The sequence below is a fragment of the Mastigoproctus giganteus genome, chromosome 4 (assembly GCF_048544385.1).
Source record: "Mastigoproctus giganteus isolate SK-2022 chromosome 4, ASM4854438v1, whole genome shotgun sequence".
Classification (NCBI taxonomy): Eukaryota; Metazoa; Arthropoda; class Arachnida; order Uropygi; family Thelyphonidae; genus Mastigoproctus; species Mastigoproctus giganteus.
Genome location: NC_143578.1, coordinates 149,665,195 through 149,691,068, shown reverse-complemented (window position 1 = coordinate 149,691,068; position 25,874 = coordinate 149,665,195). Strand labels below are relative to the sequence as shown.

Sequence of the window (25,874 nt, the reverse complement as noted above, 5' to 3'; positions counted from 1 at the left end):
TAATTCTTCCTATCATGGCAAAATCTCATTAATTCTTCCTGCATGTCACAACCAGAGGGATGCAAAAATAGCTGTGATGCTGTTGAGACAGTGTAATGTGATTTAGAAAATTGCTAGTACACAGACTAATTAGTTTATCTGCACCTGTGTGCAGAGGGTGAAATTGATTCTTGCAGTTCTGTTGGGACATATAGTAGCACGGAAAACAAGTGGTAGGGTATTACCAAGCCTGCTGTGGGGTCTTCCTTGAATCAGCAAATATATAGGCTGTGATACTAAGAATAAAAATTGATGCTCATATACATGCTTGTACACTAGGTGTATGATAAATACACCTAATGTACAAGCATGTCTATGAGGTGTTGTTTGTTTGTTTGTTATTTAGTTTTTAGGAGCATTAGCAACTAAGGCCATATTGCTCCTGGGATATGCGGTGGTCATTCCCTGACCTTTCTGCATCCTCCGTATTTGGTGGTGATGGGCTCAAACCCCGGTCTAATCAAGAAGCGTGTGCTACGCACTGCTGCTCCTTCCCACCTGGCTATATGAGGTGTACAATGCTAGGTGTGTGATAAATAAATATCATGACTGTGATTTATTGATTTAGTCATATAATGCAGACATACAGATATCAGAAACATTGTGCCACTCAGATATAGTGGTTGTGGAATTTGAATACGGTGGATACATTATGTGAAGTAGTATTTAGGGTCAAGCGGCACTGGGTGTCTCCTCCAACTCTGGAATTATGTGCAGTATGAGCATGTTGTGTGTTTGATGTATTACAGGGCTCACGGTTTCCCCAATACTCCTGTACCTTCAATGATGAAGTCAGTTGTATGTGTGTAGTGTAGTGTAGTTTGTGTATTTATTGGGTCGGATTGTGTTGGAATATTGTTGACTGGGTACCAGGGAGCAGCAGTCACTTGGAAGGCTGCTGCCTAGCGTTTGTCCTTGCTGTGAGGAGGCAGGCCAATTACTGTGGTGCTGACTACACTGCACCCAGCACCAGGTTTTGCTGAAAAGAAGCCCAAAGTGCCCAAAACAAAAAATACAGTTTTGGAATCGGTGGGGGGGTGAGTAAGTTGAGGAAGAGAGAAAGAAATATTTCCTATAAAAATTGAAGAGAGAAGGTCTGCCAATTAAAGTTTAAAAGGTGGAATTCATCTGGATTAGCAAGGTAATCCTCCCACAAGGAATGTTGACAATAGCAGTAGTGTGAGATCCCACACCTCATTGGCATCAAAATAGATACTGCCGTTTCAGATGGCTGAGCAGTATTATCCTACCCTAAAGGAGGCCTGGGATTAGTGGGCTTGATGTGCCCTGGAAGATTCATAGGGATTACCCAGCCACTAAGGTCAGCATTTGCAGCAATGATTTCCCATGTATGGAACTGGATGCTAACATTGCCCAGACAAAGTCAAGTGATGATCGTACCAGGTGGGACCTGGGATTAACATATGATTCCCATTCTATGGAATGCCTAGGTCCAGAAGATGATAGGATATCCCTTGCCTGAGAATGGATGGAGACATATCCCACTATTCTAGGAGTTGTAGGTTCAGGGGTTCTTATAGACCAGGTAAGTTGGATCCTACTGACCAAAGTGTGGTGGATTCAGGAAGAATTCTGCCAAAGAGGGATACCGGGATTCCTTGATTACAGAAAGGTGTGCTGAAATGGTGAGGCAATCACTAAAACTAATTATATGTCAGTGGTGGTGAATACAGAAAGGGCTATAAAATTTGACTTTAAATCTATATGGCAGGACTCTTCACTCTTTGAGATCAATTTCGAAGTTAGTTTTTAGGTCTGTGTAATTTGGGTAGTCATATGGTCCCAGACTTGCACATCACCATGTGCACATTCAGGAAAGGGGAGGAGATTGTTGCCTCAAAATGTTTCCTGTTTATGCAGCCATATCCAGTCATAAGGTATGTTGTGTGTGGGCTCATAGCAAGCCATAGTGACTGATTTAGTCTGTCCTTTTGTACTTGTGGGATGAATTTGCATGTCATCAATCCCAAAGTAAAATTTTCCCCATCTGATGATCATACATTATGCCTGTCATGCCATTTCTTCAGAAAGTCAGCACGTAGCTTTTTTTTCCCCCACATTTATTGCTATGGTTAGATCCAGGCCAGTGTCTTGAATCTTAGCAGGTAAGTTCCCACATTGGGCATATATCAGTCCTCCTTACCTCCTTGCTTGGAGACAAAGGCTCAAGATGATAAGGAGAAGCATGGACTTCTGTGCTTGGAGGAGTTAATTCTGGAGCACTTCTTTTGTGATCCAACCCAGGTTCCATTACTGTATGTCATAATTGGGATAAATATGCAGTCAGGGTATAGCAATAGTGTAGCTGCAGAGTAGTAGTAGTAGTAGTGGCATGTGATGCAAGAAAGCAAGTGCATGAGCTTATGCAGCATCAGCCAAAAAAAAAATCACACCATTCCCTCCAAATGCCTGTCCAGTTCCTCCTTAAATTTATTCAACCTATCAACTTCCATAACGTAAAGTAGTAGTGCTTCAGGGCACATTCCCAGAGAAACTTTTGGCCTTTTTCCTTGACATATTGGTTAAAGGAATGAAAGTCGTTTTTTTCATCCAGCACCACACCAAGGTATTGTTTGATTTGGTGGGCTTGTTGTTTTATTGTATCAGTGGAGATCTGGAAATCTCTCTTTTTAAGAGACTTTGACATTTTGCTTGTGAAAGCATTCAGTTATGAGTGTGGCACCAATTGGCTCAGTCTATTAGCAGAGTGTTGGCAGTAGTCTCCAGTTCCACCTGAGGTTACCCGGCCACTGGGATTGCCAAATCACTAGCATATTTAATGAAATGTCATTGTGTGATGGATTTCTTCTGCCAGTTTTCAAAGACTGCATTACATGTGGGGGGAATGGATCTCTGAGGACATCTTCTTGTTACTTTTCTGATGGTTGGTCCTGACACATAGTGAGACCTCATTTTAGGAATAATGTAGATCTTATGGAATTGGCATGCAGAGAAGGGTACAAAGGAAGGCTTCAGTTCTCCAAATTTAAGCTTCTGGAGGCTAAGCACCTGCACGGCTTTGAATGGGTTGAGCAAGCACAATATTGTTGCCGTTTTTTCCTGATTTTCCCCTTGGTCAGACTATTCGCACATGATGAGGAGGCATAATTTCAAATCGAGGAAGAGTAGTGATGGTTGCAGGATAGATGTGCAGAGGTTTGCATTTGAATCAGCCAGTGCTGGTTGATCGTTGGAACAATTTTTGATCTGTTGTTGTAGAAGTGGTTAGTTTGAATAGATTCAAGGAAGAACTAGACATTATTGGAAGGAATGGGCAGGTGATGTGCAAAGTTTTTTTTTTTTTTTTTTTTTTTTGGCTTATGCTTTATAAGCGTATGTTGCTACTAGTACAACTAAGAGATTCGGTTTAAGGCCTAAATGGATATCAAAGCAATGAATGACACTAATGGCAGAGAAGAAAAATGCATGGGATGCTTGTAAATTTTTGGGATATTCAGAAAAAAAAAAAAAACATACAAATTGTAGAGGGTGCCTCCGTAGCCAGGTGGGAAGGAGCAGCAGTGCGTAGCACACGCTTCTTGATTAGACCGGGGTTCGAGCCCGTCACCACCAAATACGGAGGATGCGGAAAGGTTGGGGAATGACCACCGCATATTCCCGGAGCAATACGGAAGAATGTTATGTGGTTGTTTTCCATTAAGGTTATTATTATATTAAAATCACTCTTATACCATGTGAAAATTAACAATATAGTTTATTAGGCTGTTCACCTACATTAATATGATGTTCTGGGTATCTTACTGATACCCATCATCAGACCAAGATGTTGGGGAAACAGAAAAATAGGAGTTACAAATTTGAAATTTTTTTAGAATATTACAATTTCCAGTAATCACAGTTACCAATTTATGATTACAATATTACTACAGTTACCAATATTACAATTTACAAATTATGGTTGTAAAGTATTAAATTTTTAAGTTACCATTACAATAGAAAACAGGAAAATTAAGGTAATTACAAAGTGATTAAATTCTTACCTGCTGACAGACTCCTCTTGCCGATGCTCCCAGAAACCGGGTGTGCATATAGGCAAGAGGCCTGCCAGCAGTTAATTTATAGGAGAAGGATTAACTCCATTAGCCAGTAGGATAGTGCCAAGTTTTTATCCTGGATTCAGGGTTCTTAGAGCCTGGGCCGACCTTTGCTCCCATACTCTGAACATCAGGGTTGGTTTGCAGGCTGGTTCAGGATCTTGCTGATACCCATCTTCAGACCATGCTTCTGGTTCAGGTGGACTGGAGGGAGATGTATCTGGTCTATTTTATTTTCCTGTTCTTCAGTCATTCTGTTCTATTTGAATTCGCTGTTTTCTATTGCTTGCTTAGATTCCGCGATTTCGCCAAAATTGGGTCCACTTGACTTGATTGTCTCCCGAATATCAGTTCCATCAGCATTTCAGACTACCAGGCAGCAAGTACAGCTTGTCTGGCATATCTGAGAGAATATTTGGGACAACCTGAAGGACCTTGTGCAAAATTATTTGCAAGTGTGCATACTGTAAGTTAATGGAAAGTTAGGAAATGTTAAGACTTATGCTTCTTAAAGGGGCTGCAAAACTGCAACAATTTAAGCTAAGCAAACTTTCTAAATAGTCAAATTGATCATTGTGACAGTTCTGGTGTTAACTGGTTGGTGACCAGTATTTCTGGCTGATTTTAAGGTATCATTTCTCTATATAAAATATTAAATAGAAGAATTATAGGAGAAGGATTAACTCCATTAGTCAGTAGGACAGTGCCAAGTTTTTATCCTGGATCCGGGGTGAGAAATATGTGCAGAAATATTTAAGGATCTAAATATGAACTTTAAATTCATAAATTATGCAATAAAATATAAATGCAAGATGTGATCAAGTAAATTACCAAAAGCTTACTTTAAAATTGCAGAATCTTATATGTATATTGTATTTTCATTATTTACAGTATCAGCTTTTGATATTGTTAATTTTCATATTACTCAAAATTCCACTAAATGTAGTGTAAACCCACCTTGTCTAAGTTCATTATTTTTAGAATGAGCAATTTAGTTTCCATTGAAAAGTATTCCTGATAGCTTTTCATTGTCTTAATGTTATTAGCACTAGCTTGACTCACTTGATATTTTTGAGGCCATTTATAAAAGAGAGAGAGAGGGAGAGGTTGAAACTACCACACAGGTAGCTGTAATCAATCACTCTGACAAAAATGCATGTAATTAATAGGGAAACCAAAACTGTACTGAAAAGCACTGTGCAGCTTAAAACAGTTCCTTGTGAGGAAACGATAGTTCCTACTAAACATAAGTTTTATAAACAACGCTTTAGTAAATTTCAGCTAATTATAACCCCAAAACTCACAAGCGGATGCTACCTTTCCAATAGCATTGTCTGGCTGGGTGTACACTTTTATAATTTACAAAAAATAAAAAAAAAAGGTGTAGTGAATGCATTGATATATTTTTCTATGTATAACATTGAATGATCATACCATTTTACAGAAAATTTACAAAGAGATATAAGTTACTGATGGGCACAAAAAATAACTTTTAGGGTAGTAAAAGACAGCTTTCAAAATTTACCTTTGTTATAAATTAGAAATGCTCTGCAGCATTTCAAATTTATGACATGTGAGTAGCAGTTGATAGGAAAATTAAACTGAAGAGCCTTTCTGCATTTTTATCTCTTTTAGGGCCACTCAACTATCTAAATATCTACTATTGGGTAACTCCTGCAATACTTGAATAAATATGCTATTCTGGAGGATAGTATCAAAATATACAGAACGCCATAGCAAACAAGCCCTGAGTGAACTGAACTACAATGGGGGATAAACCGTATTTAGATTTCAAAAATGTGTTGTTTGATACTGTTCCACATAAAAGACTGCTGTACAAATTGTCGAATTATGCTTTAAAGAGAAAAATACCACTGTAGATAAAGGGTTGGTTGAGTGAGGGAAGACAGACAGTGGACCTTGGCTGCCTGGGGAACTCCACTAATAATGCAATTATTATTGGAGTTCCCCAGTTGTCAAATCTGGAATAATTGTTGTTTTCAAGATTGATTAATGACATCAATGAGGCATATCAAGCTTAATATATAAGTTTGCAGATAATACTTAGGTTTTCAGGCTGTTTAATGACAATAATCAGGGTCTAAAAAAAATTAAGCAGATAGGGCTGAGAAGTGGTAATTGAGTTGTTTGACATTGACAAATACAAGGTACTGCGCAGGTAGCAGTAATCTTAGAATAACATGTCAATTATGTGATACCACATGCAGGGTAATAGTGGAAATGAAGAAAAGGCCTGGGATAATTGTGCAGTCAAACATGGTCTGGTCTCAGAAGAGTGTGGGTTGGCTGCTAGGACAGTTCTGGGGGTTTGTGAATAATATACATGAATTTTGCCAGGAGGGATAAGGGTGATTATTCTAATGTATAAAGCACTGGTTATTATTATTGTTATTATTAGCTATATGGTCCAAGGAAGACTGAGTCTTTTGCTGCACCAGCCAAAAAAAAAAAATTCCTGAGTTACCCAGAGAGAGAGAGAGAGAGAGCCAGAAGTAGAAGGGGAATCACCAAGAAAGAGAAGAATGATGATATCCAGCTCAGGACCCTGGGTGTGCCAAGCCCATACACTCACCAGATATGAGCCTCTGGGATTTTTTGAGTTGCAGACAGGTCTGGAAACCTCATTTTAGGAAAGATGTGAACCTGTTTTATGATACAGAGAAGCACATTAAGATTAGTTAGCATATGAGTATTCTTATCTATGAAGGCATTAGTTTTTCAATTCATAGTATTTGAAAAATAGGCACCTGTGAGGAAATCTGATTGAGTTGTTTGAATGAATTGAGTAAGCTAAATCTTGATGGCATCCTCCTCCTCTTGCTCAGACATATACATGAGAAGTCATAAATTTAAATTGAGGAAGGATGATTGCAAGACAAATGTGCCAAAATTTGCTTTCAACCAGCAGTTAGTTGATTGTTGGAACAGTTAACTAACTGCTAGTTTGAGTAAATTTAAGGATAAACTAGACAAATTATTGGAGGGGTTGGGCAGGTGATGCAGGAAAATTGGGTTCTTTCTTTTTTTTTTTTGGTTGTATCATATAAACTTACTTTGCATTATTTGCCACTACTATTAATTCTAATACTAATAGTAAAGTCCTCTTAAATGCAGAAATTACTGTTTGGCATATATGCTGTCAGACGTGTGCTAGGAATTTTTATAGATTTCAAAGGTGCCTTCAACAGGTTGTGGTGGGATGGCATCCTTGCTCATATAAGAGCAACAGAGTGTTCTGTTATGGTATATAAAGTTTTTAGAGACTATTTTAATGATAGGAAACTGAATGTAGAAAATGTGTATACTAAAGTTGAGAAAGTGGTACAAAAAGGTTGTCCTCAGGGCTCGGTTGTCAGTCCCTTTGTGTGGAACGCAGTCCTTGATGAGTTCTTACTTTGGGAGAAAGAAGGAATAAAAAAGACTGCATATGCTGATGATTTAGCAATTTTAGTATTTGGCAATTCTCGTTCCGTATTAGAGAAAAGATCTAAAGAAATTCTAGCAGAATTGGAAAATTGGAGCAGGCTCTATAAGCTGCAGATATCTTGGGAAAAGACAGTCCAGATATTGCTGAAAGGTCATGTAAGTATAAACAGCACCGACTGTGAGGCTCCTGGGTGATTCAGTTCAGTATGTTAGAGTGACAAAATACTTTGCCTAATTTTTTAAGAACGATTTTTCTTCACAAAACATGCAAAATATTTAAAGACAAAAATGAGGGCACTTAATACCAAGCTCCGGCAGGTTGTAAGAAGGGATTGGAGCATTAAAGGCTGCACCCTAAATTTACTTTATGAGTGCTTGTTTGTCCTGATCATAACTTAAGCCTCCGGAGCATGGGTGCATTGGGTTGATAAGGTGGTCATTAATAAGCATTTATTACAGACACAAAGATTTTCCCTGCTTAGTATTTTTTTGATAATGTCATCTTTAAATAATTTATTTTATTTTGTTGCACCCCTACTCAATAAAATAAGTTTAAGTAATTAAACCCAAATTATGTGGCACTACTGGAATGTTGTTGTGGCACCCCGGTTGAAAACCACTGGTGTGTCTTATAGGCTCTTTCAGTTTGGACCCTTGGACCAAGGTACCTGCAGTTATAGTGAAGATGACACCGTGGAAACATGTTATGTTAAATTGCAATCAATATCTTGATTTAAGGATAAATTCGGTTGGTTTGGTTTGGTTTTTTTTTTTTTTAGGAGCATTAGCAACTAAGGCCATATTGCTCCGGTAAATACGGTGGTCATTCCCTGACCTTTCCGCGTCCTCCGTATTTGGTAGTGACAGGCTCGAACTCTGGTCTAATCAAGAAGCGTGTGCTACGCACTGCTGCTCCTTCCCACCTGGCTACAGGGGCACCAAATAAATTTTGAGTAGCCTGTAGGCATGCTGATGAGGGAGAGACTTTGGATCATGTTCACGGATAGACGGCTATTTACTTATTTTAATAATTATGTTGCAGTGGTTTTTATAAGATGTACCAGAATTCAGGTAGGTAGTAGAGGTACTCTTCTCACTAAGATCGATGGAAGTGTAAAATCCTTAAGATCTGATTTTACTTAGGAGAGGCTAAGTTGCTGAAATAGTTATTTGTTTAATTTATATGTTGTGTTATTTTAGCACTTTTATATTAACCAAATTGGAACTTGAAGCTCTGTATTAGTTAATATTTTGACCATAACCACGGATAGGCTTTGGCCTAGTGGGGTTGGCAAAATTGTCATAAAAAAATTAACGTTTGGCATGGGTTCATAGCAGAGTTTGTTGTTGGACAAAGAAAGTTTTTCCTTGAAAAAATTTCCTTCAAGGAAAAATTTTGAGCAAACATAGTTTTTAAACATATACCTTTACTGAAATGCTACTGCAGTCTTCTATTTTGTGACCTGAAAGAAAGCATCACAAGTGCGACATCCTGTTTACAACCATTTATTATACTGTCCTTAATTTTTTATTTAAGAAAATTCAATAATTGTTAAAATTATTTTGAGCTAAATTATTTTTGCTGAAGGCAAACTATTAGTACTGGGGCATTCCAAAAGCTCTTTATTATTATAATGAAAGTAAAACACAGAATGGAAACCTTTCATGATCCAAGAACCAAATTAGAAAAAAAATTAACAAAAAAGACAAATTTCAGAGTCAATAAAACAGGGCACCAAAGCATATTATACAGAATTATTCAAGGATAACTAAACATGTCAAGCAACACAACAGAAGATAGATAATTGTTTGTGCTTCAATATACCAATGAGTGAAATAAAATGTTTTTTTTTCATTTGCTCAAAATGAGAGCTGCTGTTATCTTTGCTTGGGGTCACAGATTCCCAATCCCAGAAGTAAAGGTAAGTGATTTATTTTATTATAGAATTTTAAGGAAATAATTTTTTTGCTTCTGCTTTTAATATATTTATGCTGTTTACTGAATGGTATAAAGGGAATATCTGAAATCTTATTTTCTTTGACCCTCCAGAAATACAGCACTAAATTTCAGTCATTGTCTGATTAATATCATTGTCTCTTTTGATAATTATTATAGAGAGAACATTTATCATTTTATCAGCCAGTATCTTCCTATTATGTAATTTATATTAATATTTAAACTCTTTTTAAGTTTTTGTTGTAATTCATGAATCATAATATTTTAGGAAAGCCATCCAAACCAGGTGGCCCTTTGGCTGTGTCTGATGTTCATAAAGAGGGTTGTAAGTTGCAGTGGAACAAGCCTGATGATGATGGAGGGATGCCAGTTCAACATTATGAAATAGAAAAGTTTGACAAAGATACAGGTCGTTGGACTAGAGTTGGAAGAACAGAAAAACCTGAAATGGAAGTTAGTGGACTTACACCTGGTAAAGAATACCAGTTTCGGGTCACAGCTGTTAATGAAGAAGGAGAATCTGAGCCACTTGTTACTCCAGAATCAGTCATTGCTAAAAATCCTTATGGTAGGCTTATTGTTTTTTTCCCTTACATGCAATTGTTTATTTAACATAAAAAAAAAAAAAAAAATTATATGAGCTATCTTATTTAACCACGTGAATATTAGTCTATCAAATTTATCCATGACAATTTTTATTTTTGTACCTCAATATTACTTGAATTTTATGGCAATCCAAAACAAGTAAAATTTTCAAACCTGTAATACTGTAGTATGATTGAAATTGGGTTTTCATTTATATATATTATAATTATAGGTATTGGACCTCTTATCAATTTTCTGGGTTTTGGGTCCCTTGTTGCAGTTCACATCAGGATTAAACAGAAAATGCAAAAATTTCAGAAAAATGGAGATTAAATTTTTCCAATATTATTTATTTATTAATAGCAAATTACATTGGACTGTCATTGCTGTGCAGGCATAAATTCAGTTGTATTTTATTTTCAGACTTCTTCAAACTATATAGTGAGCAGAAAAGGGCATCTTGGTTGTAGTTTCCATTGCTAGGTATTTTGCAAGTTGTACTACGTTCTGTTAACAGAGAAAGAGAGAGAGAGAGAGAGAGAGAGAGAGAGAGATACATTGTGCTTGCTAATTTTTACTAATGACCCAAGTATATGAACTCAGTGGATATAGTACAGAAAGCTATAATTTTTGTTACTAAAAGTAGGGTATTTTTTTTATCATTAATTGATGCCCTGCTTCTTTCTTCTTCCTTGATTTGTCATGAAGTATGAGAAACATAATTAGAATACACACTTTGCCCAATCAAACTGTTGCAATGATAAATGCTATAATAAAACAATAAAAATGATTCAATAAAAGAAATCAAATTAAGTTGTCATTTGCTTTGGAGACCATACTGACTGAGCATAAACATGAATTTATTTATTTTATAGAAGTTCACAATGCAGAAATAAATTCAAACTGCACTTTTGCCTGCATTGCTGGTTTTTATAATAATGATTCAGCATTAAATTCCATGTATTGTGTAATTTTAATTATACTTTTAAAAAAGCAAAAATTTGCCATTATTGTTGTGCTTAAGAGAACATCTATCAGCCTGTATGACATTCAGCATATAATTGCAGTTGCACTTATTTCTATTTGGTCTTTATTAATTGTTCAAAAGTTTATTATTAATTGTTGCAATTATTATTAATTTCAGCAGTTAATAATAAACTTATGACCTGGTTCTTTATTAATGGTTAACTAATTATTTAAAGTCAAGTCAAGCACCAAAACAGCTTCAAAGGCTAAGAGGAGTTACCATCCCAAACATTTAATTTTAAAGAAAGTAAATCATTATTGCTTTCTAAACTGAGGGAGGATATTATCCCTGGGCATTATGACTGAAATGAAAAAAATCTATTGAACAAAATTTGCTTGATTGCTAACTGAACATTCATTTCAAATTTTAATCAGCTATTTACAACAACCATATTCATTACTTTTGCCTTTTTATTACCTATTCTATAGCGGTGACATTAAAAATGCATTTATAAATTGCAGACACTGAGTTTAACAGCCATCAGAAGCATACCATGAGTATGCTTCTGAAGAGAAGCATAGCATTTACTTTCTGCAACAAAAGTCTCCTGGCAACTAATTGTACAATTAATTGTGTAAAAGAAAGCTGCCAACTGAGTTTTATTTTAACACTAATCACAGTTCTGAAGTGTTTTGTTAAATAATATTTAAATTATGATGTTACCAACAGTAAATTCTAAATGGGAAGTATTCAGGGAGGTAATCAAAGAAGCTACTAGGCTTTTCATACCAACAAAGAAATACTGTTCAAAGCTTAGACCTAAATGGATATCAGATGAACTATTGAGACACTTGGCAGAGAAGAAAAGTGCATAGCACCCATATAAATTATCAGGTGATACAGAAGCCAGTGGTAGATGTTAATTAGCCTATATTCAAGTCACAAAGGAGGTTAGGCAAGCTAAGACAGATTATGAGAAGTTTCTGGAAAATAATGCAAAGAAAAACAGCAAAGGCTTCTATGCTTATATTAACAGTAGAAGGAAGGATTGGGCCACTTGAACCTTATGGGTTAATTGTTGATCACCCTGCTCTGGTTGGGGACATTTTGAATAGGTATTTTGCATTTACATTTCATATATGAGGAATTCTTTAGGAATTGGAAGCCAGAAGTTTATCAAACTCTATCGAGGAGTAAATGACTTTGTAATAACTGAAAGGAAAGTGGAGGAGATATTGTTGAGAATGGACATAAAAAAAGGCACCTGGGGTGGATGGATCCTATCAAATTAAGGATCCTATCAATATTAAGGGAGGCAACAAAGAGGTAAGCATACTTTTAGCCATTATTATGAGTGCATCCTTGGATTCGGGAGAGGTCCCTATGTACTGGAGAAGTGTGAATATATCCCCAATTATTAAAGTGGATCAAAATGCAATATTAGTAATTACAGACCCTTTAGCTTAATGTCATTTCTAGGGAAAATAATTAGATAGTATGAATCAGAGCTGTAATACTCAATATGTTCTACGGTGATAATAATATTAGTAAAATAATAAGAGGAGTTTACCTCAATATAGTACGTAGAACACTTCCATATGATACCCTCCAGAAATTAAAACAGAAAAAACGAAAAAATCGACAACTTACCGGTACATTAGAGTAAAATATAAATAATTAAATAATCAATTTAACACAATTCAAATCAATTTAAAACAATTAAAAATCAAATTAATGAAAATATTCAAAACGATTTTCCTTCCTGAAGCTGACAACACTTTTCGACCGTATGTCGTGATCACAGGAATGAAAATTACCGAATCGGGTTAAACCTGACACTTAAATAGTGATTATTTGTCTTCGCGCATGCGCGTAAAGGTCCATGCATCGGAGATCAAATATGGCCGCCGAACATTAACAGAATTCTCGTGTAATTTAATTTCAACGGTTTCTGCAATTAATAGTCGCGTATAATTACGTTGAACGTTAAGTATTTTGGCCTCGTTAAATAAAAAAGTATGTTTTTCGTTAATGGCATGAAAAGCTAATTCTGAAGCTGCTGAACGAGAAGCACGAACTGAGGCTTCATGTTGATTTACACGAATATTAAGAGAAAATCGCGTCGAACCTTGGTAAGACGAGTCGCAATCACCACAAGAAATGTTGTATACCAGATCATTAATTTGTGTTGTTCCGTGTTCGCAACACGGAACAACACAAATTTCGTGCTTCTCGTTCAGCAGCTTCAGAATTAGCTTTTCATGCCATTAATGAAAAACATACTTTTTTATTTAACGAGGCCAAAATACTTAACGTTCAACGTAATTATACGCGACTATTAATTGCAGAAACCGTTGAAATTAAATTACACGAGAATTCTGTTAATGTTCGGCGGCCATATTTGATCTCCGATGCATGGACCTTTACGCGCATGCGCTAAGACAAATAATCACTATTTAAGTGTCAGGTTTAACCTGATTCGGTAATTTTCATTCCTGTGATCACGACATACGGTCGAAAAGCGTTGTCAGCTTCAGGAAGGAAAATCGTTTTGAATATTTTTGTTAGATTCTTTTAATTGCGTTAATTTGATTTTTAATTGTTTTAAATTGATTTGAATTGTGTTAAATTGATTATTTAATTATTTATATTTTACTCTAATGTACCGGTAAGTTGTCGATTTTTTCGTTTTTTCCGTTTTAATTTCTGGAGGGTATCATACGGAAGTGTTCTACATACTGTATTGAGGTAAACTCCTCTTATTATTTTACTAATAGGGAAAATAATGGAATCACTGGTTAAAGAAGTGATGCAGGACCATATGGACAGGTATGCAATTATACTGCAATCACAGCATGGATTTGTCAAGGGGTGGTCATGTCTAACCAATCTGATAGGTTACTATGATGCAGTGACCAAGGAACAGGATGCATAAAATAATTTTTACATCTTATACTTGAATTTCAGGAACGCTTTTGATACTGTTGCACATAAAAGTCAGCTTTACAAACTGGAGCAGTGTGGCATTAAGGGCAAATTACTGCTATGCATAAAGGGATGTTTAAGTGGAAGAAGACAGAGAGTGGTGATCAATGGGCACTGCTCTTTGTGGACTAATGTTGTTCCCCAGGGTTCAGTGCTGGGTAAGCTACTGCAACCAGATCTATCAAAATTGAGTTGATGGGCTGAGAAATGGTAGTTGAAGTTTAACATTGACAAATGTAAGGTACTGCACATGGGCAGCAGTAATTTACCAGAGTAATTTATCAACTCTGTAGTACTATATGCAGGATATAGAGAATGAAAAAGACCTTGGGGTAATGGTACAGTCAGACATGAAATTTTCTGAGCACTGTGGCTACCCGGACAGCTGATGGGATTTTGTCAATTATATACAGAAACATTGCTAGCAGGGAGGTAATTATCCCTTTGTATAAGGCCATGGTTAGGCTGCAACTTGAGTACTGTATATAGGTCTGGAGGTCTCATTTTGGAAGGATGTAGATCTGCTGGAACAGGTGCAGAGAAGGGTGACCAGATTGGGAAAGGGAACAAAAGGGTGCTCTTACCTAGGAAAGGCTTCAGTTTTGCAAATTGCAGCATCTCTAGACTTAGGCACCTTGGGAAGATTTGAATGAGGTGTTTAAAGCTTTGACTGGATTGAATAAGCTGAATGGTAAATGGTCAGCAAGTGGTACTCTTCCACTTGCTGAGACTACACTCATGATGAAGCATAAATCCAAGTTGAGGTAGGAGTTGCAGGATAAATGTGTGGAAGTTTGCCTTCTGCCAGCAGGTGGTTGATTATTGGAACAGGCTTACATCTGTTGTTGTGGAAGTGAATGGGTTGAATAAATTCAATGGAGAACAGGACAAATTCTTGGAGGGTACGGATAGGTGAACAGTTTTTTTTTGATTCTATATAAGCTTACTTTCTTGTGTCATTTGCCATTACTACTACTATTACTACTACTAGTGACAAATGATGCATGAAAGAATGCTTATACATTATTAGTTTTAAAAAATCCTAGAAAAACAAAAGCACTTCCCACATCCCCTGTTCCATCCTCTAATAATATGAAATTCAAATTCCTCTAATTTCTGGTCAATGGAAGAAGGTCATTAACATACAACAGGAAAAAATGTGGGAAAAAGAACTGAACCTTGGAGAACAGCATTAGTGGAGAAGTTAGAATACAGAGAGCCATCAACCATCACATTCAATGAGGGGTCAGAGAGAAAACTGGATACCCAATTACAAAAAACATTTGGCAGACCATAATATGGAAGCTTATTTAGAAGACCTTTATGCCAAACACAATCAAAAGCCTTTGAAATTTCAAGAGGTACTGCTTGAGTCTCACCAAACTTTTCCATTGAATTCATTCATGACAGAATGGATTCTGTCTGGCTGACAGAATCCATACTGGCAATCTTTAATCAGTTGGAAGGTTTCTAGATAGTTTAAGACTTGGCTGTTAATTGATTTCTCCATTACCTTCACAACAGTAGAAGTAATTGCAATGGGTTGATAATTTTATAGGAGGGACTTGGATATGAGCAAATTTCCAAGCAATTTCCCTTTTTTAGATATGAGCAAATTTCCAAGCAGAAGAAAGAAAAAACGGGGACACTTGAACAAGAGTTAGTCCAGGAACACAAGTTTTAAGAATAAATGGAGATGGTCCGGGTGCCAAGCGAATCTTGAGGCCAAGCGATATTCCCTGAGACTTCTACTCTCTATTATATTAGAGAGATAAGTTTTCCCTTTGAGTTCACACATTTTTTCTTCCGTTATTCAAATATATAATAAGAGTTTTCTTTCTTAAAGCATAAGGAAGAAGTTTCAGAAAGGAAAGAAACCTTTCTTAATAACCTTCTATTTTACTCGCTTGGTGACTTGGTGGCACTACTCCTGTGGCAGGGCTGGACCTGGGTGAAAAGTCACCACCCAGGACTAAAAGGAGTTTAAAATGGACCAAACTAACAGCACAAGATTGGAGAAAGTTAACTCCAATAAATCTGATGACTCGCAACTGAACATGTCTCAGGCTAAGAGAATGAAAATCAACAGCTCTCAGCCTACTGTGCCTTTCTTTCTGGCGATATTCATTATCAACACAATCAGTTGGGAAATTATCCCCACTGTTAGTCCAGAAGACTATAGAGTCCATGGTTGGATCACCAAAAATGATAAAACAATTACAATCAGGTGATCTCTTAGTAGAAACCTCACTAAGTCATCAGTCTGAGACATTGCTAAAAACAAAAACTTTTGCAGGACTGCCAGTTGAAATTACCCCACATAATTCCCTGAAAACATCAAAAGATGTTATTACCGAATGGGACCTTTTGACTGTTTCAGAGGAAGAATTACTGCATGAGCTAACAGAACAACAAGTGATACATGTTGGGATGATAATGATGAAGAAAGGCAGAAATCTCACTCCAACCCGATCAGTTATTCTCACCTTTAACAATCCTTCTCTTCCCCACTCAGTATAACTGAGTGGGGAATTGCAAGATATTTAAATTGCAAAATCCGACCATGTATACCGAATACAATAAGGTGTTACAACTGTCAGCGATATGGACACTCTCAGGTGACATGTTGCAGTGATCCCATCTGTCCACTCTGTGGATTGAAAGAACACAATCAGGCAAACTGCACATCCTCTACACCAGCATTGCTAGTTAACTCCAGAACTCCTTTCAGACCTGTCGCACTCCAAACAACTTTAGAAGCAATTGCTACTAGAGTTATTGTTGAGATAGCGGTAACAGTTGTTTCCATATACCTTTTGCCAAATTATTCATACCCTTTAACAGATTTGGATGATTTAGTTACCCAGCTGCCGCCACCTTTCTGTATCTTGGGTGACTGGAATGGGCATCACTCCTTATGGGGTTTCATTGCGCCTTGATAAGAGACATCAGTTAATTGAAAAATTTCTTGAAAGGCACAACTTAACATTATTAAACAATGGGACTCACACGTACATGCATCTTTCCTCAAGGTCAACTTCTGCAATTGATCTTTCAATATGCTCGCCAAACCTCTTTCCGCTTATTGATTGGATGGTCACTGATAACCTGCGAAATAGTGACCACTTTCCAGTACACTGTCGACTAACTCTCCTCCTCAAACTAAAATGGCGTCTCTGTAGCCAGGTGGGAAGGAGCAGCAGCGCAGAGCACACGCTTCTTGATTAGACCGGGGTTCAAGCCCGTCACCACCAAATACGGAGGATGCGGAAAGGTCAGGGAATGACCACCGCATATCCCAGAGCAATATGGCCTTAGTTGCTAATGCTCCTAAAAAAACCAAATAACAAACAATCAAACTGAAATAAAAACTGTTTGGAAATTCGAAAAAGCTAATTGGAAGAAATATCAAAAACTGGCACGTCTAGATATTCAGACCATTGAGACTCTCACCATTGACTCTGCCATAACTTACATAACTCAGCAAATAAAAGCAGCTGCAGAAACCGGTATACCCAGATCATCCATGAAAACCCGTTCCCACCCAAAAATATGGTGGAATGAAGCCTGTAGCAATGCCAAAAAAGAGAAGAATAGATACTGGAACTTATTTCGTAAATACCCAACCACAGCTAATCTCATACAGTTTAAGAAAGCTAGAGCTAAATCTCATCATATACAACGAATAAGCAAAAAAGAGACATGGTCCAAATATGCCTCCACTATAAACAGAACCACAAATATCAGAACTGTTTGGACTAAAGTTCGAAGAATTAATGGAAAATATCCTCCTATAACCACTCCGATAATACTCATAAAAGGCAAAGAAATCTGCAATCATCTTGATATTTCTAATACGTTAGGTGAAACCTTTGAAACTATCTCAGCTGTAACCGCATTTGAGCCAAGTTTCCAGGCACATAAAGTACAAGCAGAAAAATATAATCTCGATTTCAGTACTTCACGACAGCTTTCATATAATGTACCCATGGTAGAGTTACGTAGTGCACTTGCAAGATCCAAAAATAGTACTGCTGGTCCTGATGGAGCATGTACTATGCCATGATATATCATTTGAGTGAAGGATCCCATTCTGCTCTGATAAAACTGCATAATAGAATCTTTGACGAAGACTACTACCCTACCAGTTGGCGTAATTCCATTGTATTAGCTTTCCCAAAACCAGGAAAGGACCATTCAGATCCAGCAAATTACCGACCAATAGCTTTAACTAGTTTTATAGGAAAAATATTAGAAAAATAATTAATGCCAGATTGACATGGTTCCTAGAGACTGAAGCCCTTGCACCAATAAATCCAACAAAAAACAACGTCCTCTACACCACTCTGTTCAAACTGTCATGGAAATCACCCTGCTTTTTTGAAGACATGCGAAATTTGGGTATTGGGGAAACAAATTCAAAAATACAAAGTAGAAAATAAGGCGTCATATCCAGAAGCAAGAAAACAGATACTTGCAACCAAACCTTCACGTTCCTATGCTTCAGTAGTGAAACAACAGCAAACCATAGCCGCTCAAACGGAGGTAGTAATACCTCTAAATCAAATTATAGACTGGAGTAAAGTAATATTAATGACAAAAACAGCTTCACAAGAAACATCCAGTGCTAAAAAGCAGGATCCTTCCGTGCCTGGAAAGCAGAAATCAGAAGTAACATGTTCAAAAACAAAACAAACAGCATCTAGTAAACCATGTGAACAGAAACAAACAAACATAGATGAAATGGATACTGATGAACAGAGAGAGAACATATTATAACTACACCCTGCAGAAGATACACCTCGTCCTAATTTTCCAAAGAGAAAAAGACCCAAATATGACAAACAAAAAAACTCAAAAGCGCAGTCTGATTCAACAAATAGTTTTGAGACCTAAATAATGCATTATATTATTATACAATGGAACTGTCGTGGTTTACATGGAAAATTGGATGAAATAAAAGATATTATTCAGCAGTATAATCTGGTCTGTATTTGCCTTCAGGAGGCCCATCTAACACTTCAATCTTCACCCACATTTCAAAATTATACACTTTTCCGGAGAGACAGAAATGATAACAGAACTGCCAAAGGAGGAGTGGCAATTTTGGTGAATACTAATATACCAGCTAAGCAAACAACATTAAAAACCAACTTAGAAGCAGTAGCAGTGAGAATAGCCATCGGAATTTCTATCACAATCTCATTCCTTTAGCTTTCACCAAATATTCCTCTCTCCAGATCGGAATTAAGCAATCTTACTATGCAGCTTCAACCTCCCTTTTGCCTTATGGGAGATATGAATGCCCATCATTGTCTGTGGGGATCTTCTCACACGGACAGTAGAGGTAACTTAATCGAAACTTTCCTAGATGATCAACAGCTGAATTTACTGAATACCAGATCACACAGCTTTGCTACAGATATCACTTCTGCAATAGACTTAATATGTTCTCCATCAATTTATCCCAGTATCATCATCATCATCATCATCAGCCATTTTCAATCCACTGCAGGATGAAGGCCTCTCCAACAACTTTCCAGTTCCTTCTGTTTTGAGCACTGGCCATCCATTTACTACCCGCAAACTCATGAATTTCATCTATCCATCTCCGCCTTTGTCTTCCAGGATTTCTTCTAGCTCCTCTTGGGTACTAGAAAATAACGATTCTATTATTTTCTTAGTCCATCTGTCATCATGTCTTTGAGCTATGTGTCCTGCCCAAGACCATTTTAGTTCTTTAGTTTTGATAAGAATGTCCTTTACTCGAGTTTGCTGCCTAATCCATGTGTTTCTCTTCTTATTTAACAGTGTGATTCCCAATATAATTCATTCCATTCTTCGCTGAGTAGTTCTCAGCTTCTCTTCCATTCTTTTGGTGAGTGCCCAAGTTTCACTTCCATAAGTCATGGTGGGGAGTATACATTGGTTCATTATTTTACTTTTCAGACAAACTGGGATATTGCTCTTCAGTATGTGACTATATTTCCTGAATGCTATCCATCCCAAATTTATTCTTCTCTTGACTTCCAGCCATTTATCATTATTACAGCTAATAACATGTCCTAGATAAGTATATGACTCCACCTTTTCAATTACTGCTCCTTCAATCATTATTTATCTTTCTGTGGCATTCTTGTTCATCATTACTTTTGTTTTAGCCATATTCATCTTTAGTCCAAAATCCTTACTAACTGTGCATAACTGATTAAGATTTTCCTCTAATTCTTTGGGATCGTGGCTTATGACCACAATGTCATCTGCAAATCGTAAATGGTTTAGGTACTCTCCGTTCACATTGACTCCTTTCTGCGACCAGTCAAATCTTCTGAAAGCTTCCTCAAGGGCAGCAGTAAACAGCTTCGGAGACATTGTGTCTCCTTGTCGAACTCCTTTCTTGATTTTAAATTTCCTACTGTCTTTGTCTAGTCTAATAAAGGAGGTAGCACTCTCATATATTTTCTTCAAAATCATAATATGTGGGGTATCTATGCCTTGTCTTTCCAGTGCCCGAAACATTGCCTTATGCAGTATGGAGTCAAATGCCTTTTCATAATCCACAAATGCCAGGCATAATGGTGTTTTATATTCATTTGCTTTCTCCATTAGCTGTGATATTACGTGAAGGTGATCCATAGTTGAGAATCCTGTCCTAAAGCCAGCTTGCTCTTTCAGTTGATTCTCATCAAGTATTCTTCCTAATCTGTTAGTAATGACCCTTGTGAACAACTTGTAGATGTGGGATAACAAGCTAATTGGTCTATAATTTCCAATTTCTGATTTATCTCCTTTCTTATGCAGCAAACCTATGATTGCATTATTCCACTGCTTAGGTGTCACACCTCTTCGAATGCACTTTTTGAAGAGCCTTGCCAGTTTTTGTGTTATGTCTCTTCCTCCCAATTTTAACAACTCTACAGTAACTTCATCTTCCCCTGGGGCTTTCTGATTCTTCATTTTCTTCAATGCACGTTCTAGGAATAGGCATAGGAGCATGTATTCTTGCATGTATACCAATGCTAGAAGTATAGTAAATAAATTTGATGAATTTGAAGTGTTGGTCAAGACATCAAAGGCGGATATTGTTGGGATAGCAGAGACGTGGTGTCACAAAGATATAAGGAATGCAGAACTGGAATTTGGGGAGTACAATGTGTACAGAAAGGATAGACAGGACAGAAAAGGAGGAGGTGTTATGCTGTTAATTAAGAAAAACATAAAATCAAAGGAAATGCACCCAGTTAATACAGATGAACAGTGCACTGTTGAGTCAGTTTGGTGTGAGATAAGCACTGCGAAAGGAAAAATAAGAGTAGGAGGGTGTTATAGGCCTAATGACTTGAATGAGTACAATGAACAATTGTACAGAGAAATAGAGTGGGCCAGTAAATCAGAATGTCTTATAATGGGGGATTTTAACTTCCCAGATATTGACTGGAACTTGTGGGTTGGTCACTCACACACTAGTCAGACTTTTGTGGATTTATTGGATGATTGTTTTCTTCAGCAGCATATTCGAGAGGCAACCAGAGAAAGTAATACTCTTGATCTGGTTATCAGCAGTGATCATTCGTGTATTAAGAATTTGCAGATAAAGGAACCACTAGGTGGCAGTGATCACAGTGTGCTGAAGTGGGATTTACTCAAAGAGGTAACTACCGTCAGGGGTAAAGGAAAGGGTTTTTGCTTCCGAAAAGGGGAGTACAGTGGTCTCAGACAGTTTTTAAATTCTGTACAGTGGGATCAACTGACGATGTTACCAACAGTAAATTCTAAGTGGGAAGCATTCAAGGAATTAATCGTGGAAGCTACTAGACTTTTCATACCGATTAAGAAATATTGTTCAAGGTTTAGGCCTAAATGGTTATCAAATGAACTAATGAGACTCGTGACAGAGAAGAAAAACGCATGGGATGCATATAAATTATCAGGCGACGCAGAAGCCTGTGGCAGATATAAGCTAGTCTGTAATCAGGTCACAAAGGAGGTTCGGCAGGCGAAGGCGGATTACGAGAAATCTTTGGCAAAAGATGCAAAGAAAAACAGCAAGGATTTCTTTACTTATATAAACTCTAAAAGGAAGGGGATCAATATGATTGGTCCACTTGACATCGATGGTTTGACTGTTGATGATCCTGCTCAGATAGCAAACAAACTGAATGAGTATTTTGCATCTACATTCACACGTGAGGAATTATTACAGTTTGAAAATGGAAGGTTATCAAATTGTAGCAGTGTGCTTAATGATTTTGTAATAACTGAGAGCAAAGTGGAGGAGAAATTGTTGAAGTTAAACATAAGAAAGGCACCTGGGGTGGATGGGATCGATCCAGTTATATTAAAGGAGGTGGCAAAGCAACTAAGCAAACCCTTAGCCATAATTATGAGAGCATCCTTGAACTCAGGGGAGGTTCCCACTGACTGGAGATGTGCAAATGTGTCCCCAATTCACAAAGGTGGATCGAAGGGCGACACGAGTAATTACAGACCAGTTAGTTTATCTTCTGTTCCGGGTAAAATAATGGAGTCACTGGTTAAAGAAGCATTGCAGGATCATCTAGACAAGACTGCGGCAATAATTCAGACACAGCATGGGTTTGTTAAGGGAAAGTCTTGTCTGACAAATTTGATTGGTTATTATGATGTGGTCACAAAGGAACTGGATGCAAAAAATAATTTTGATATCATATACTTGGATTTCAGGAAAGCTTTTGACACTGTTGTGCATGGAAGACTACTGTACAAATTGGAGCAGAAGGGTATTAAGGGTAAGTTACTACAATGGATAAAAGGATGGTTGAGTGGGAGAAGACAGAGGGTGGTAATCAATGGGTGCTGCTCTTCTTGGACTAATGTTATTAGTGGAGTCCCACAGGGTTCGGTGTTAGGTCCACTGTTGTTTTGTATATTTATCAATGATTTTGATGAAGGTATATCAGGCTTAATGTCGAAGTTTGCAGATGATACAAAGGTTGGCAGGGTTGTTGATGACAGTCATGGCAGTGTGCTACTGCAACAGGATCTAGATAATTTGGGCAGATGGGCTAAGAAGTGGCAACTGAAGTTTAACCTTGACAAATGCAAAGTACTGCATATGGGTAGAAGTAACCCCAGAGAAACGTACCAACTGTGTGGTACTACACTTAAGGTGGTAGAAAATGAAAAAGACCTGGGAGTAATTGTGCAGTCAGATATGAAGTTTTCTGAGCAATGCAGACAGGCTGCTAGGGCAGGTCATGGGGTTTTGTCAATGATATATAGGAATTTTGCTAGCAGGGAAAAGGAGGTGATTGTCCCTCTGTATAAGGCAATGATCAGGCCACGCCTTGAGTACTGCGTACAGGTCTGGAGGCCTCATTTTAGGAAGGATGTAGCTTTGCTTGAGTGTGTACAGAGAAGAGCAACACGATTGGTGAGGGGAATGAAGGGATCCTCTTACCAAGAGAGGCTTAAGTTCTGCAAATTGCAATGGCTGGAGACTAGGCACCTGCGCGGTGATCTGATTGAGGTCTATAAGGCCTTGAATGGGTTGAGCACGCTGAATTCTGATGGGATCCTTCCACTTGTTCAGATTACGAACCTACGGGGACATAAGTTCAAATTAAGAAAGGACAGATGTAGAATAGATGTGCTGAAATTTGCCTTTAGCCAGCGGGTGGTTAATTGCTGGAACAAACTTCCATCTGTCGTTGTGGAAGTTGATAGGTTAAATAAATTTAAGGAGGAACTGGAAAAAACATTTGGAGGGAATGGTGTGATTTTTTTTTTTTTTTTTTGGCTGATGCTGCATAAGCTCCTACACTTGCTTTCTTGCATCACGTGCCACTACTACTACCTCATCAGGAAGAATATCGGGTATGTCATATGTGAATATCTGGTATGTCGTATCACTTTCAGAAAGTTGTAATATTCCTCGTCGATGTCTTGGTCCTGATCAGTCTGCAGAAGCTCAAACTTGTTCTTAAGTTCCAGTACATATTGCTTTTTCTCCTCTTCTGTTATCTCAAAGACCTTTGTATTATTTACTCGAATCAGTTTTTTCCTTTTCTTTCCTACATCCATATCAAATGTACATCTTACCATTCTGTGATCACATGGTGACATCATTCACAATATATCTTCTGTTAGTGAGGATGAAGTCGATTTCATTAGTTGTTAATCCATTTGGACTCTTCCATGTCCACTTTCTGTTCACCCTTTTCTTGAAAAAAGTGTTCATTACTGACAGTCCTTGAGATTCTGCAAATTCCACAAGTCTTTCACCTCTTTCATTTCTTTCACTAAAATCCAAAGTTTTCCTATAGTTCCCCTTTCTGCGCCGTTTTGTCTTTTTCTAACCTTAGCATTGAAATCCCCCATAATAACAGTGTAGTGGGTTTTCTGCTCATCTAGAAGACTCTCAATTTCGGTGTACATTTCTTCAACCTCTTCATCATCATGGCTCGATGTTGGTGCATAAATCATTATAACCTTTAGCTTGTATCTCTTAGAAATCCTGAATATTAGTCTTGACACCCTTGGTGATGTGCTTGTGAATTCCAAAATGTTGTTTTTAAAATCTTTATGGACCAGAAACCCAACTCCAACTTCACTCCTTTCACTGTTTCCATTGGTGTACAGCAGATTTCCACTTGATAAACTTATAAGTGATTCATTTCTTCTTCTTGTTTCAGCCAAACTGATGATATTCCAATTCACATTTTCTAATTCCTTTTCCAGCTCTAATATCCTGTCTTCACCGATGAGTGATCTTGTGTTATAACAGGCCAAGTTCAGTTTCTGTGCATGGCAGCTTGGTCGTACCCAGAGATTCTTAGCACCCTCTGCTTCCACTCTGATCCTCTCGCTGCCGTAAGAGGGGGAGTGAAAGCTGCTGGGGACTGAGGGCCATTCGTTTTGTCGTGCTGTCATATTGCTGGAGGGTTTGGTCTTTTCCTCTTCACGCTGACCAGGCGTCTTGAAGAGAACCACTCTACATGTTCGTTGCCACCTAAGTGACGTAACAGGGCTTACCATCGAGAAGGTGTGCATGAGTGGATTTTAGGGAGGCAGGCCAACCGGAATTCTCCTAAATCTTCTGTAATAGAGAGATATTGGATCCATCAGTGTTTTAGGCTGAGTGTCTGATAACACACAGTATACCTGTTCCCTATAAGCCCCTTTCATAGAGACCATTCTAGATAGAAACCATTCTATCCCAGTATAGAATGGTTCATATTAAATGATCATTACAACAGTGATCATTTTCTGATAGTATTTTCCATACAGACACAATCGACTCTCACTGTAAAAACTAAAACAGTATGGAATTTTAAAAAAGCTAATTGGAGTAAATATATGCAATTAATCAAGCTGGATAAGCAATTAATAGAAACACTGCCAATAGATGATGCTGTCATATATATCAACGATCAACTGCTAAAAGTTTCGAAAGGTACAAAACCCCAAATAAGTAGGGCAAGGCAGGCACAGTACAACTCTTGGTGGAATGCAGAATGTTCAACAGCAAAAACAAAAGAAAATCGTGCATGGAATAGATTCTGGAAATATCCAACTACCCTCAATTTGAGTTCATATAAAAAAGCCAAAGCCGTTGTGAGGAGAATTCAGAAGAAGGCAAATAAAAATCCTTGGATCATGTTTGCCTCTATACTTACTAGGAACTCCAGTTCCAGTTTCATGTGGAAAAAAATTTGGATTTTAAGTGGGAAAATATTCAAGCATGCAATCTCCAATCTTCTATTGGAAAGGGCAGGACGTTTCTACAACAGACGAGATATCAGAAATTCTGGCTGAATATTTTGCTTCTACATCAGCA

General features: G+C 37.5%; 1 protein-coding gene across 1 annotated transcript in view; it reads left to right on the top strand.

The window, feature by feature from the left end:
* Positions 1-25,874, top strand: part of LOC150087120 (twitchin-like) — a 3,511,780-nt gene that overhangs the window by 1,171,488 nt on the left and 2,314,418 nt on the right. Inside the window, 1 exon segment of the mRNA XM_090372971.1 lies at positions 9,788-10,087. Within this exon segment, the coding sequence (XP_090229097.1) occupies positions 9,788-10,087 (300 nt within the window).